The sequence below is a fragment of the Arvicola amphibius genome, chromosome 1 (genome assembly GCF_903992535.2).
Source record: "Arvicola amphibius chromosome 1, mArvAmp1.2, whole genome shotgun sequence".
NCBI classification, from domain to species: domain Eukaryota; kingdom Metazoa; phylum Chordata; class Mammalia; order Rodentia; family Cricetidae; genus Arvicola; species Arvicola amphibius.
The window spans coordinates 83,156,789-83,168,318 of record NC_052047.1 but is presented as its reverse complement, the minus strand read 5'-3'; the positions used below and the strand labels follow the sequence as shown (position 1 = coordinate 83,168,318).

General features: G+C 45.7%; 1 protein-coding gene across 2 annotated transcripts; it reads left to right on the top strand.

The window, feature by feature from the left end:
• Window positions 1-511: 511 nt before the first annotated feature.
• On the top strand, window positions 512-8,414 carry Lgalsl (galectin like). 2 transcript variants are annotated; one of them, XM_038329763.2, is made up of 5 exons: window positions 512-568; window positions 1,675-1,746; window positions 1,899-1,987; window positions 2,557-2,734; window positions 5,469-8,414. In XM_038329763.2, the coding sequence occupies exons 1-5, from the start codon at window positions 557-559 to the stop codon at window positions 5,610-5,612; spliced, it is 495 nt and encodes a 164-aa protein (XP_038185691.1). In that variant the 5' UTR covers window positions 512-556; the 3' UTR covers window positions 5,613-8,414. The 2 variants fall into 2 exon arrangements, with proteins under 2 accessions (XP_038185691.1, XP_038185682.1); XM_038329754.2 differs by lacking the exon at window positions 512-568 and adding an exon at window positions 920-1,041.
• Window positions 8,415-11,530: the final 3,116 nt, after the last annotated feature.

The following is an 11,530-nucleotide window of genomic DNA, read 5'->3' as shown; positions in this document are numbered from 1 at the left end:
TATAGCAACTCACTCAAGCCCCTTTGCCTATTAGTGTGACGATTCACACAGAGCACTGGGTAAGCCAAGGATGTCACCTAATAGAGGGCATGTTGCTGCAGCCTTATCTGAGAACTTACATAATAATGCTAGAGTGGAAATACCGTAAGAGTCTGAGCCTTAGAATAAAAGAGAAGCGTGTGTATTCCCTGGGAAGTATTCCACCAAGAATGTCGGGAGATTTTTAAACTAGCTGAGGACAGAGACCATTTGGCCGGGCACCTGCCGAAGAAAGCATCTAGGACCCCGACACGGGTCTGCGCTTCCCTGGGGAAAAGAGCCTTGGTCGGTGTTCTGCAAACTCCCTCCCTGGAGTCCAGGCTGCTTCTTTCTTTAGGATCAAATACAGCCTTCTGCGAGCTTTTGACCCTCCATTCGCTTTCTCCTCCCGACAGTGAAACCAACTTTTCCTCCCACTCGGTTGAAATTCTCTGAAAGAAGCCACTCCGGGTCTCTGGCCTTGGAGTCCCCCATCTTCTCCCGACCTCGCTCCCCAACATCCCACCGACCCCCCAGGATGCGGAAGAAGGTGAGTGGTTGGGCTGCGGGTCAGGAGGGCCAGGAGTGTCCCCGGCACCTGTCACCTGGCCCACCTGGGCCCTCCCTCCCCGCCCCCCCCAGCCCCACCCACCTTCCCGCCGACTAGCCACCGCCCTCCCCGGCCTCCAGCCACGGTCCAATGGCCGTGGGGCAGGGCACGCTGAGCAAGCCGCGGCGCCCCGGTCGCGTCCCCGCCCTGTTCCCGGTCCTCGGTTCCCGAGCCGGGCCCTGCCGCCTTTAAATGCCACCCCGGGCCGACGCACTGCGGCCCTTGCCACTGTCCTCCCTGCGCCGCTCGCCTCCCCTCCCCTCCCCCTCCCGGGCCTGCGGCCGCGCCAGCCTCGGGCGTGCGCGCGCGCCCGTGTGAGCGCGCGCCCGGCTCGGACCCGCGCCCGCCGCCGCGTCCCCGCCGCTCGCTGCAGGAACATGGCGGGGTCGGTGGCCGACAGCGACGCCGTGGTGGTGAGTGCCGCGGCCGCGGGTGGGAAGGGAAGCTCGGCGGGCCCGGGCGAGGCTTACGGAGCGGCGGCGCTGCAGGAAGCGCCGTACCTGTCAGCCGCCGCGGGCTGGGAGCTCCGGGTCCCGGGGGCGCGGGGCAAGAGGGCACCGGCCAGGTGCGCGCCGGGCGCGTGGGCGTGCACGTGGGTTAGTGTGGGGCCGCGGCCCCGGCGGCCGGGGAATTCCCCCTTTGGGGACAGTCCCGCGCCCGGGGCTCCCGGAGAAGCGGCGCGCTGTCGCTGCTCACCAGCCACGTCCCAGAGGACAGGCCTGGGGGCAGAGGTTCCGAGAAAGCATTTGTGCTTGGAGAGGGGCCTGCAGCCCACCTACACGGGCTTTGCTTCCCGGTGGGCCGCGACCTTGAATTTGATCCGGTCTAAGAGTCTAGGGATCAGCAGAGGCTTAGATCGGGTGGAAAGGCCGGGTTTTGTTTCGCGGTTATTTAATGAGCTATAAAGAGACATCATGTGCAGACACTGCCTATGTGTCTGTGGAGGGCTGCTGGATTCCCACAGATTTGTGTTGATTCCTCCCTGCCATTCACTCCCTAATAAACAAGGGTCTGTGGAAAGCCAATCTGTGTGCTTCTATTTTTAGAAACTTGATGATGGGCACTTAAACAACTCCCTGGGTTCTCCAGTTCAAGCCGACGTGTACTTCCCACGACTGGTAAATCAATGTGCTCAATGTCTCTGCCTTTATCCTTCCTTTCTGAGGCATCTTCCTTGCTTTCTGATGGGTCAGGTCCTCAGGGCCGAGGGCCTGGCTCTTCTCTAACAAACAGCCTGTAAACTTCCTGTTTTCTTCCTCTTCCTTTGCAGATAGTTCCATTTTGTGGGCACATTAAAGGTGGCATGCGGCCAGGCAAGAAGGTATTAGTGATGGGCATCGTAGACCTCAACCCAGAAAGGTAAGTGCAGAGCCCTGCAGTTGCTAAGCTGTGGCTGCCTTCTCTTTCTCTCCTTGTAGACAGTGTTACTACTTAGGAGCGCCAAGAAAGTACCATGTTCCCATGAAAAGAATGTGTATGAATCCTAGCCATCATCTCTCTAGATAGCTATTTATATCAGCAATGACAAAAATAGGCCTACAAGTTTCTCTTTGACCCTTGAAGAGGCCAAAAGATTTCTTTTTCTTTTTTTATGGTTTTGAAACATTGTAAAAACTATGAGAATAAATAAGAACCAAACTTTACAAGATATCTCCCTTGTCAACTTCTGGAGCTGTTTTTGAGAATTCAGAAATGGATTAAGGCACGGGTGGCCTGGGGCATTTGAAGTCTTCAATTGCAGCTATTTTCAGTTCCGAAGTCTGCTTTAGGTAACAGAATCTATTGGTTTGAGTGTAATCCTCTCCGTGTTTAGACACTGTGTAAACAGTAGCGGCCCATTAACAGCCGATGAACCCACAAGAGGAGGAACTGGGTCAAGTTAAAATGTTACCTCCAACTCCAGCTAAGTGACACTGTTTTCTTTTTAGCTTTGCTATCAGCTTGACCTGTGGCGACTCGGAAGATCCCCCTGCCGATGTGGCAATTGAACTCAAAGCTGTCTTCACAGACCGGCAGCTCCTCAGAAACTCTTGTATCTCAGGAGAAAGGGGTGAAGAACAGTCGGCGATTCCTTACTTCCCATTTATCCCAGACCAGCCATTCAGGGTAGGTACCTGAGTGCCTGAGCAGAGTGTTTATCCCAGACCAGCCATTCAGGGTAGGTACCTGAGTGCCTGAGCAGAGTGTTTATCCCAGACCAGCCATTCAGGGTAGGTACCTCGAGTGCCTGAGCAGAGTGTTTATCCCAGACCAGCCATTCAGGGTAGGTACCTCGAGTGCCTGAGCAGAGTGTTGGCAGAGCTGCTGCTGCTCCTTATCTGCGGTGTGCCAAGAGCTCTTTAAGAATTCCTTCCTGGTCCAAGAACCTTGTCTCCCTGCTGTGAGAAAAGGATAAAAACACAAAAGAGATCTGCTCGTGAATAGTGGTCAGTGCTTGCCACAGGAGCTCTTGATTCTGGTCAGCCCTGTATCTAGTTAATGGAGGCCTGGGCATACCTAATTGCTAAATGCTTAACCACAATTCTACTTAGCCAGTATGGAGGTATTAATTATTTATTTGTTTACTTTTGGGGCAGTTCTGGGGATGGAGCCCAAGGCCTTTGTGCACATTATGTAAGGTCTACAATTCAGCTACAACCCCAGCCCTCTATTTTATTTCTACTTTGAAACAAGAGCTCACTAAATTGCTCAGGCTGGCCTTGAATTTGTAATCCTCCCGGCTCACTTTGCTGAGTAGCTGGGATTACAGACTTGTATCGTCAGGCCAAGCTGGGAGTAGTTAGTAAATAATCTGTGTGATTCCCATCATGGTGTTAGGCACGAAGTCCTAATATCTGATTCATTATTAAATATTAATAAGTATCCAGAATTTTCCTGTTTCTGGGCCTTTGAGTAGCTCAAAACCGTATTATGGGTTTAAAACAATTTAGTAATTATTATTTCATTTTCTCTCATTCCCTTTGCTAATGAGTCCATATTTGTGTATTTATTTTCCCCTGTGGGTTAATTAAGCCTGTCTGTTTCATGGTCACAAACTGTGTGGCTGGCAAATTCCTTCCCTTGGGCTTGGATAATAGAGGTTTGCTCCCGCTATCTGACAGAGGAAACACAGCCCAAACTTGCCATCTCATCGGGCAGCAGTAGCAATACATTCCTCTGCAGAACACTGCCAAATAAGAGGTTCAGCTCAGTAATATAAAAAGGACTTGCTGACACATCAGGCCTGGTGATGAGGCCCTTGTCTTCATAGACCTTCTTACCCTGCTTCTCAACAGTGGCACCTTGGTCAAAGGTTCCAAGCCGCTTATAAGCCAGAACAAGCAAAACAGTTCTTGATATGCTGTTCTTTGTGTGGAGCTTCTCAAGGCCTTGTGCTTTTTCCTCTTTCCTATAGTCTATGGCAAAATACAAACCCATAACTTTTTCACATCAATGATAGAAATGAGATTGTCCCCTTGTAATCGTAACCTAAGAAGTTACCCTTTACTGCAGATCCTCCTTTAGAATGGTAAGCCTTCATGGGCTCCTCTTGCTATGCAGTTCTTAAATGGTAAGGGTGTGTGTGTGTGTGTATGTGTATGCATATGCACGCATACACATGTGTGGTCATATGTGTGCTGGAAGGCTGAAGGGCAATCCAAGTATCATCCTTAGGAACACCGTCATCCATCTCCTTTGAGACAGGGGTCTCTCGCTGGCCTGGATCTCATTAATTGGGCTAAACCAGCTGGCCAATGAACCCAAGTATCCCCCCCATATCTACCACTGATAGAACAGACACATTCAGGATTTGACATTTCGAGGGGAGTTTGGGGAGAAGAGAATTAAATGTGGGTCCTCTTCCTTGCAAGCCAAAGTGCTTCTGAGTTGTCTCAGGTGGTAAATCTTCACGCATAATTTGTGATTTTGAGCTTTTCACAGTGCTTCCCAACAACAAAAGGAATGAAATAGAACTTCTTGATGATATAATTTGAACAGTAATATGAATTAAATGTGACTAATACCACATATGGAACCTCCTACATAGTGATTGCCAGTGCTTTTCTAAAAGTGGCATAGCACAGCCAATTTTTAAATTCTATGGTGGCCAGGTGGTAGTGGCACACACCTTTAATCCCAGCACGGAGACAGAGGCAGGTGGATCTCTGAGTTCAAGGCCAGCATGGGCTACAGAGTGAGTTCCAGGACAGCCAGGGCTACACAGAGAAACCTCCTGCCTCAAAAAAAAAAAAAAAAAAAAAAAAAAAAAAAAAAAGGCCTCTATGATGAATTGTAGAAAAGGGTTTACTGTGTGTGGAATCATGTTTGTTTGGCTTAACAAAACCTTGTTAATTACACATTCTTGGTCTAGTGGTAATTACTGTGCAACCCTCCCTCTGCCTTAGTGTTTACTGTGTTTGTCTAGGCTATTATTAGATGCTGCTAATGGCTACCAGTCATGCATCAGGAGAGGCTCCCCTCTAGGTGGGATGGAACTGTTCAGCAAGTGACATGAAGGCACCAAGTGTTACATAAACAGATCTGTGCCCCTTTATCACAGCCTCTGATACAGAGCGGTGGTTCTCAAAGTGGGCTCCCTGCTTCAGCACCTCATCCCTTCCTGGCACTGGTGAGAACGCAGTTTTTGAACTGTGCTCTGGGCTTCCTGAATTGAGAGTTGGAGGAGTTGAACCCAGAAGTCTGTGCTGCTTTCTGCATCTCCTGATGTTTAAGATTCACTGGGGATGTGGCATTTTTTTCTCCACAATGAAGCATGGGTTTAGTATTGGGTTTTTTTTTTCCTTCCTCCAGCAGGATTCATCCAAAATTGTGCATTAAATTATTATTTTGTTTCTTCTAGGTGGAGATTCTTTGTGAGCACCCACGTTTCAGAGTATTTGTGGATGGACACCAACTTTTTGATTTTTACCATCGTATTCAAACATTATCTGCAATTGATACCATAAAGATCAATGGGGACCTCCAGATCACCAAGCTTGGCTGATGTTCAGAGCACTTCTATTTCAAATCCGATCAGGTGCCACGACTACATGACTGTCTGAGAGAAGTGTCCTAGCAAAATCTGGAGACTTAAAAAGAAAACAAAAACAAAAGGCAGACTTCGCTGTCTCTTTCCGTGCAGTGTAAGTCCAGAATGACAGCTTCATCTGTGGCTTGCCCGGTTTCGGAAGAAAGCTCGCAAGAAAGACATCGAGCCATTGTGCCCAGATCAAAGTAATACATTTATGCTGGATTTTATTCAGACTAAACTAAAATGGATTTGTGATCTGATTTGTGATTTGGTAGCAATTATTCATCATTTCAGAGCAAGATGATATTTAGGAACAAAAGTGCTAAAGACCTTAAAAACAACAACGGTACATCAGATCGATGCATTTCTGCACGAGAGTGGAACTGCGTAGCACAACCGACATTTTAGTCAGGGTATTTACATAGAATGTAGATTGTGCAAGGTTTGGTTTCTTACGTTTCTTGGGGGTCGTTTTGGGTTTGTTCTGTTTTTTTAGCACAGCATCGTGTTAACCTGGATTCTTACACTTCTTCCGTTATTTATTTATATCCAGTGTATGTATTCATGTCGTAGAGGATGAGCAATGTCTCCAAATTATGAACTTAGGTCTGAGGGGGAAGATTATGTATTCCAAGCATAAACAAGTGGATTTATACCTTAAAGAATTTGAGCATATTCTCCACTCCCTCAACTTTAGCTTTCTGACTTAAATTGCTATAAGTGCTTTTGGGGAAAATTTGCAGCATTTCGATAAAACTCAAGTTTTTGTCGACGATGTGAACTTTTGTTTGCATTGCCTTTTTCTCCTTCCTGAGACTTAGCACGGTTTTGGCTTCCTTAAGGCTAACTCCTCCCTAGATTTACACAATAGCTCCTTAAGTTGTTAAAATAATGGAAAGCATATAAGAGGTGATTGCATAGACAACTTTAAAAATAACTATTATATCAGTCTTTAATAGTATACTATGAAAATGATTCCAGAACACGGTGTAAGGCAGAAGCAAATTACCCCAAATTACTTACTAGGAAATAATTTATATCAACTTAGCTGTTAGCTCATTGTATAATTTTTCTTCTGAGACCCTACCCAGTATCCCTAAGCAATGCCTTTGGAGCTTCTGAGGAGATGATGGGAAAAGGTGGGATCCGGTTAGGTCATCTGAGAGATTGTCTTGCGATTTCAGGTCTTTGAGTTCAGCCAGTAGTTTCATGCTTCCGGTGAAACTGCTTCCCTGTGCTTGCGGGACTAATCAAAGCGAAGCTGTCTCTAGTGGTAGGCTGCAGATTATTGATGTCTCTGCAAGGGTGGGGATAATTAGAATCGTAGGATTGTGTTTCCCACACAGCATTGGTCCTGGAGAGAAGGGCCCTTGGCATTGCTTTGGCCTTGTAGTGGGAGAAGAAGGGGTGCTGGGTGGGGGTGTGTTTATATATAATTTAGGTTTTGTTTGTACAGTGTATGTATCTTCTTAGGGCCTCCCCTTGTCCTGCTTTGCTTTTAAGGTTTTTTTTTTTTTTTTTTTTAACACAACATGCAGAGGCACTGAAGTGGCCCTGTCATCTTCATGTGTCAAGAATGTAGACAGTGTTTCAGAACCAAAGTCTAAGATTAAATAAAGCAAGCTAAAATAATGAATTTTTTATAGATGATATATTTGGATCCTTCTCAACTTTGAAACTGTTTAGCACAGTTCCATGGTGTTATATACAAAGACGTGTCCGCCGAGAGCAGCTGCATCTTACGAAGCTTGATATTCCCATCGGCTTCTCAGCCATAGTCGGCCGTGAGAGCTCTTTTGTAGCTCCAGGTATTTTTTTAAGCCTGTGATCAATTTCTCATGGTTTGACAAGCCATTTTTGAGGAGCGTTTGTCAAAAGACCTAGAAAGTACCCTGAAATATATTTGCTTGGATTCAACTCCTGTAGTAAGCATCCCTCCCCACAGGGGGCTCTTCTGAATGGCCAACCACATATCATTCAGCAGAAGCTTGGGGAGTGACTCCTCTCTCTGCCTGTCAGCTACCTCGTTAGCAGCCGATCCAGTGTTAAACCATCACCCGACAGGGCAGTGGGGTCCTCTGACCAGCCTCCTGGGATGTGGCATGTTGGGGTCATTGTGGACTAGCTAAATAAATAAGAGGCCACATCCTGCTGTCCTAATGGCTAAGTAGAAACGAGGTGCACACTGTCCTCAGCCCGAGAGGTCTAGGGTGGGAATTTCAGGATGGAAACCGCGATTTGAAGCTCCATGGAGAAAGTATTTGCATACGCAGGGAGCTATATCCACCCAGAGCCCTAGTTTTGCAATAATCAAAACCTAGTGATAACAGGCTCTGGGGAAATAAGAAGCAGGCTTTAGACAATCTGCAGCAAAATTGGAGTAAATATTTATCAAGTTAATAGAAGTGACTTCTGCTTCTGGGCTGTTCCAGAATTGTCTTAAAATTAATATTTTTTTAAATTTTGAAGCCCGGTTTCAAATCTTGCCAAGTTCTCTAAAACCCCCTAAGAGATCACTCTTAGAATTGTTGATGCACTCATCGACAAATCCATGTGCATTAAGAGAAAATATCCAAAACAGGATTGAGCCCTATTGCCTTGAGAAAACAGCTTTGGCATTTTCTGGCATTAATGTAAAGATACTGTTCCCAGGATGACGTATTTTCAAAGAAACACTTTCTTATTTACTGCGTGGTGTAAAGTGTTGTTAAATGTGTTGTTACATTATGTCACTGCTGAAAGTTATTTGCACTATAATAAAGGAATTTTCTACAAGAGAGCGTCTGGGTTATTACATGCTGCATTTGGCCCTAGATAGAATGTACTTATCATAGACCATGTGCTTAAGAGTGGCCCCTCTATCTCACATACTATAAGACCACCTACACATGTTTCCCATGCTGATAAAGGCAAGGAAAATGTCTCAGAGACCTAATAAGCTTATATTGTCGATGCCCAGGGTTCTGTTTTAATAAAATATGAAACATAATGATATTCTGCATGCATTGACCTTACCGTTTAGCATACAGTTCTGCAAGGTTGAACGCATGCATAGATTTAAATATAAGGGAATTTCATCAGGATACAGATTCATTGCTTTCATCCCTCAAAATTCCCTTATATTTAAATCTGTCTCCAACTTCTAACTTTGGTCAGGCAGCCACTAATCTCTTCTCTCTTGCTGTAGCTCTGTGTTTTCTGTAATACTGTAAGTGATGAAGTCACACAGCATTTAGAGTTGGTTTCTTGGGATTCACATGGTGTGTTTGAGATGTATTCCTGCTGTTGCACTTGCTTTCCCCTGACGTTGCTGAACAGTAGATATTCCACTCTATGTATACTATATATATCTACTCTCTTTCGGGATGTGGTGGACCCCTCCCCTCTCTTTCCACCTTCCCCCAACACTCCCATCAGGTATTGCTGTGTAGTCCAAGCTGTCCTCAGAATCTCAGTCCTGACTCAGCATCTCAGCCTTTCCTTAACTTCTCTGGCTGCCAAGTGAAGAGACGGGAGGTGCTTAATATATCTTTTGAGCAGTGAGGCATTTTCTTTTGTGTTCTTTCCCAGGGTTTGAATGATTTGGGAAGGAGTTGGATCGTTTGACTATTTCAGCCTTGGAATAAAACTGGGAAGCTTATAGAAGTATCCCCAGCTTCCATTACCAACAGAGTGACTGAATTTAGGGTCTAACTCCTAAATTCACAAATCCCTCCCTTCCCTTTTTAAGAGAGCAGAGCTGTGAGATTTGCTGCTGGCTCTGTCCTAACTTTTGCAGTTCAATCCAGGCGGATAGAGAGCTGCTAAGGTGAGACAGTTTGCTGAGGCTGCCCCCCTCTCCGCCCCTGCCAGGCTAGAAATGTCCTTGGGGGATAGGACATTTTACCAGTTTTTGTGACAGCATGCTAAATTAGATGGTCTAACAGAGATCAGTAATTAGAGCCTCTAAAGGCTCCAACCACTTAGGGCTGTCATTCATTCAACAGGTGTTTGTTGAGCTGTGCCAATTGCTGCTTAGTCTCGGATCCTTCAGCGAGTAAAATAGACCCAGGTGGTTTTAAATTTCGATGTGCTTAGTCACCCAGGATGTCTAGCCTCGCCTCCAGGAAACTGTATCTGGGGATCTGGCAGAGCCCGGGAGTTTGTATGTCAAGAAGAGCATCTTACAGGTGGGTGGTCTTACGTCCCGGATGAAGCAGCTCTTCAGACGTTCCCAGTTGCTGAATCAGTCTGTTAGCTTTGTTCTGATGTGCAGATTGGATTGCTGGTCAGTGGGCTTCCCAGTGTCGGCTCTGCCCCTGGCATCATATGGCAAGCCACGTCCTCATTTTAACTTCTCATCCCAACTCCTGCTTCTTCATCCAAAATGCACTGTAGTGAAAGGAAATTTGCCTTCCTAAAAATGTTGTCCTTCCAAAAAAAAAAAAAAAAAAAGGACCTGAGTTCAAACTTTAAATAGTGCACACCTTTGAAAGCCTGAGATCCTGGGAGAGACTCATCGTCATTAGAGTTCTAGTTATTCACTGTGAGGCCCAGATGTTCAATAAGGCCAAAACATGGTGCTTTGTATCCTGAAAAGAAGCTAAGGGCAGAGGCCCAAGCGGCTTTTCATGGGACCGTGCAATCAACGCACCCAAGCGCACACCACTCCAAGACTGCCTCCAACTGCTTGTGTCTTAATCACATGCAGTTTCACAATGATTTCCCCTAAAAAAAAAAAAAAAGTATCCTCTATAAAGCAGAAAATTGTCTTGCAAAACACACTTCATAATTAATTAAAACGGGTGTGTCTACGATGCTGAAACAATACCAACCTAGAGAACTAGAGAAAAAAATAGCATCTGACTTGTTCTGTTGCTTTGATACACCCTTCCAGGGCCCAGAAGGAGACAGTGGCCAGGTGAGCAAGCCTGGGAAGGAAGCACCACTGTCTGATAGGGTAATACAGACAGTCTCTAAATAATAGGCCCTGGGAAATAGCAAGCCACAGGCCTTGGGCATGGTGTGCAGGTTTGAGACCTTTGAAGCTTTCCAAGCTTTTGGGAGCTAGACTGATTGCAAACATTGACTAATAATTGTACCTCTGTCTGTCCGTGTCTCTCCTTCCTTCCTTCCTTCCTTCCTTCCTTCCTTCCTTCCTTCCTTCCTTCCTTCCTTCTCTCTCCACCCCGTTTCCCAGGCCACAGCACTCAGATGCTCTTAATTTTAAGACATCAGAAGCAAATGATCAAAGCTTACCTCAACAGCTGTCCTGAGCCGAGGAGGAGACAGACAGTCTGTGGTCAGGACCAGGGGCAAGTGCCCTGGGGTTTGAGAAATGACTTTAGGTGAACACTTCAAATCAACTGTCTTCTCTTATCCACTGTGGGACTGGGTACTGGCAATAATGTTTGGTGAACCAAAGGGGGCTGGAATAAAATATTTCTGACGGATGGAAACACAGTTTACAATAATGACACCAATTTCTACAGTAATCTTATTTTTTTATCAAGAAATAATGTAAAACATGCTGATCTTCATGACTTTTAATTCATCAAAATGGTTTTCACACAATTGCATTGAAGTCTTATTTAAAAATTAGCCAACAGCAGGCCTGGGGACACATACCTGTAATCCCAGCACTAGAGAGGTAGAAGCAGTAATAGGGGTTCAAATCTGAGGCCAGCCTGGGATATTTCTCAAGGAAATAAGAAACACAGCAAAACACAAATATCACCAAAAATCCAACCTAAACTAGTAATGTTGGGCAATATTCAAAATAGGGCTTGAAAAACATACCTTGAGATTTTTCCATGCCTATATATATATATATATATATATATATATATATATTGTGTGTGTGTATGTGTGTATGGTATGTGTACATGTAAATGTGCATATATGCAGGCACA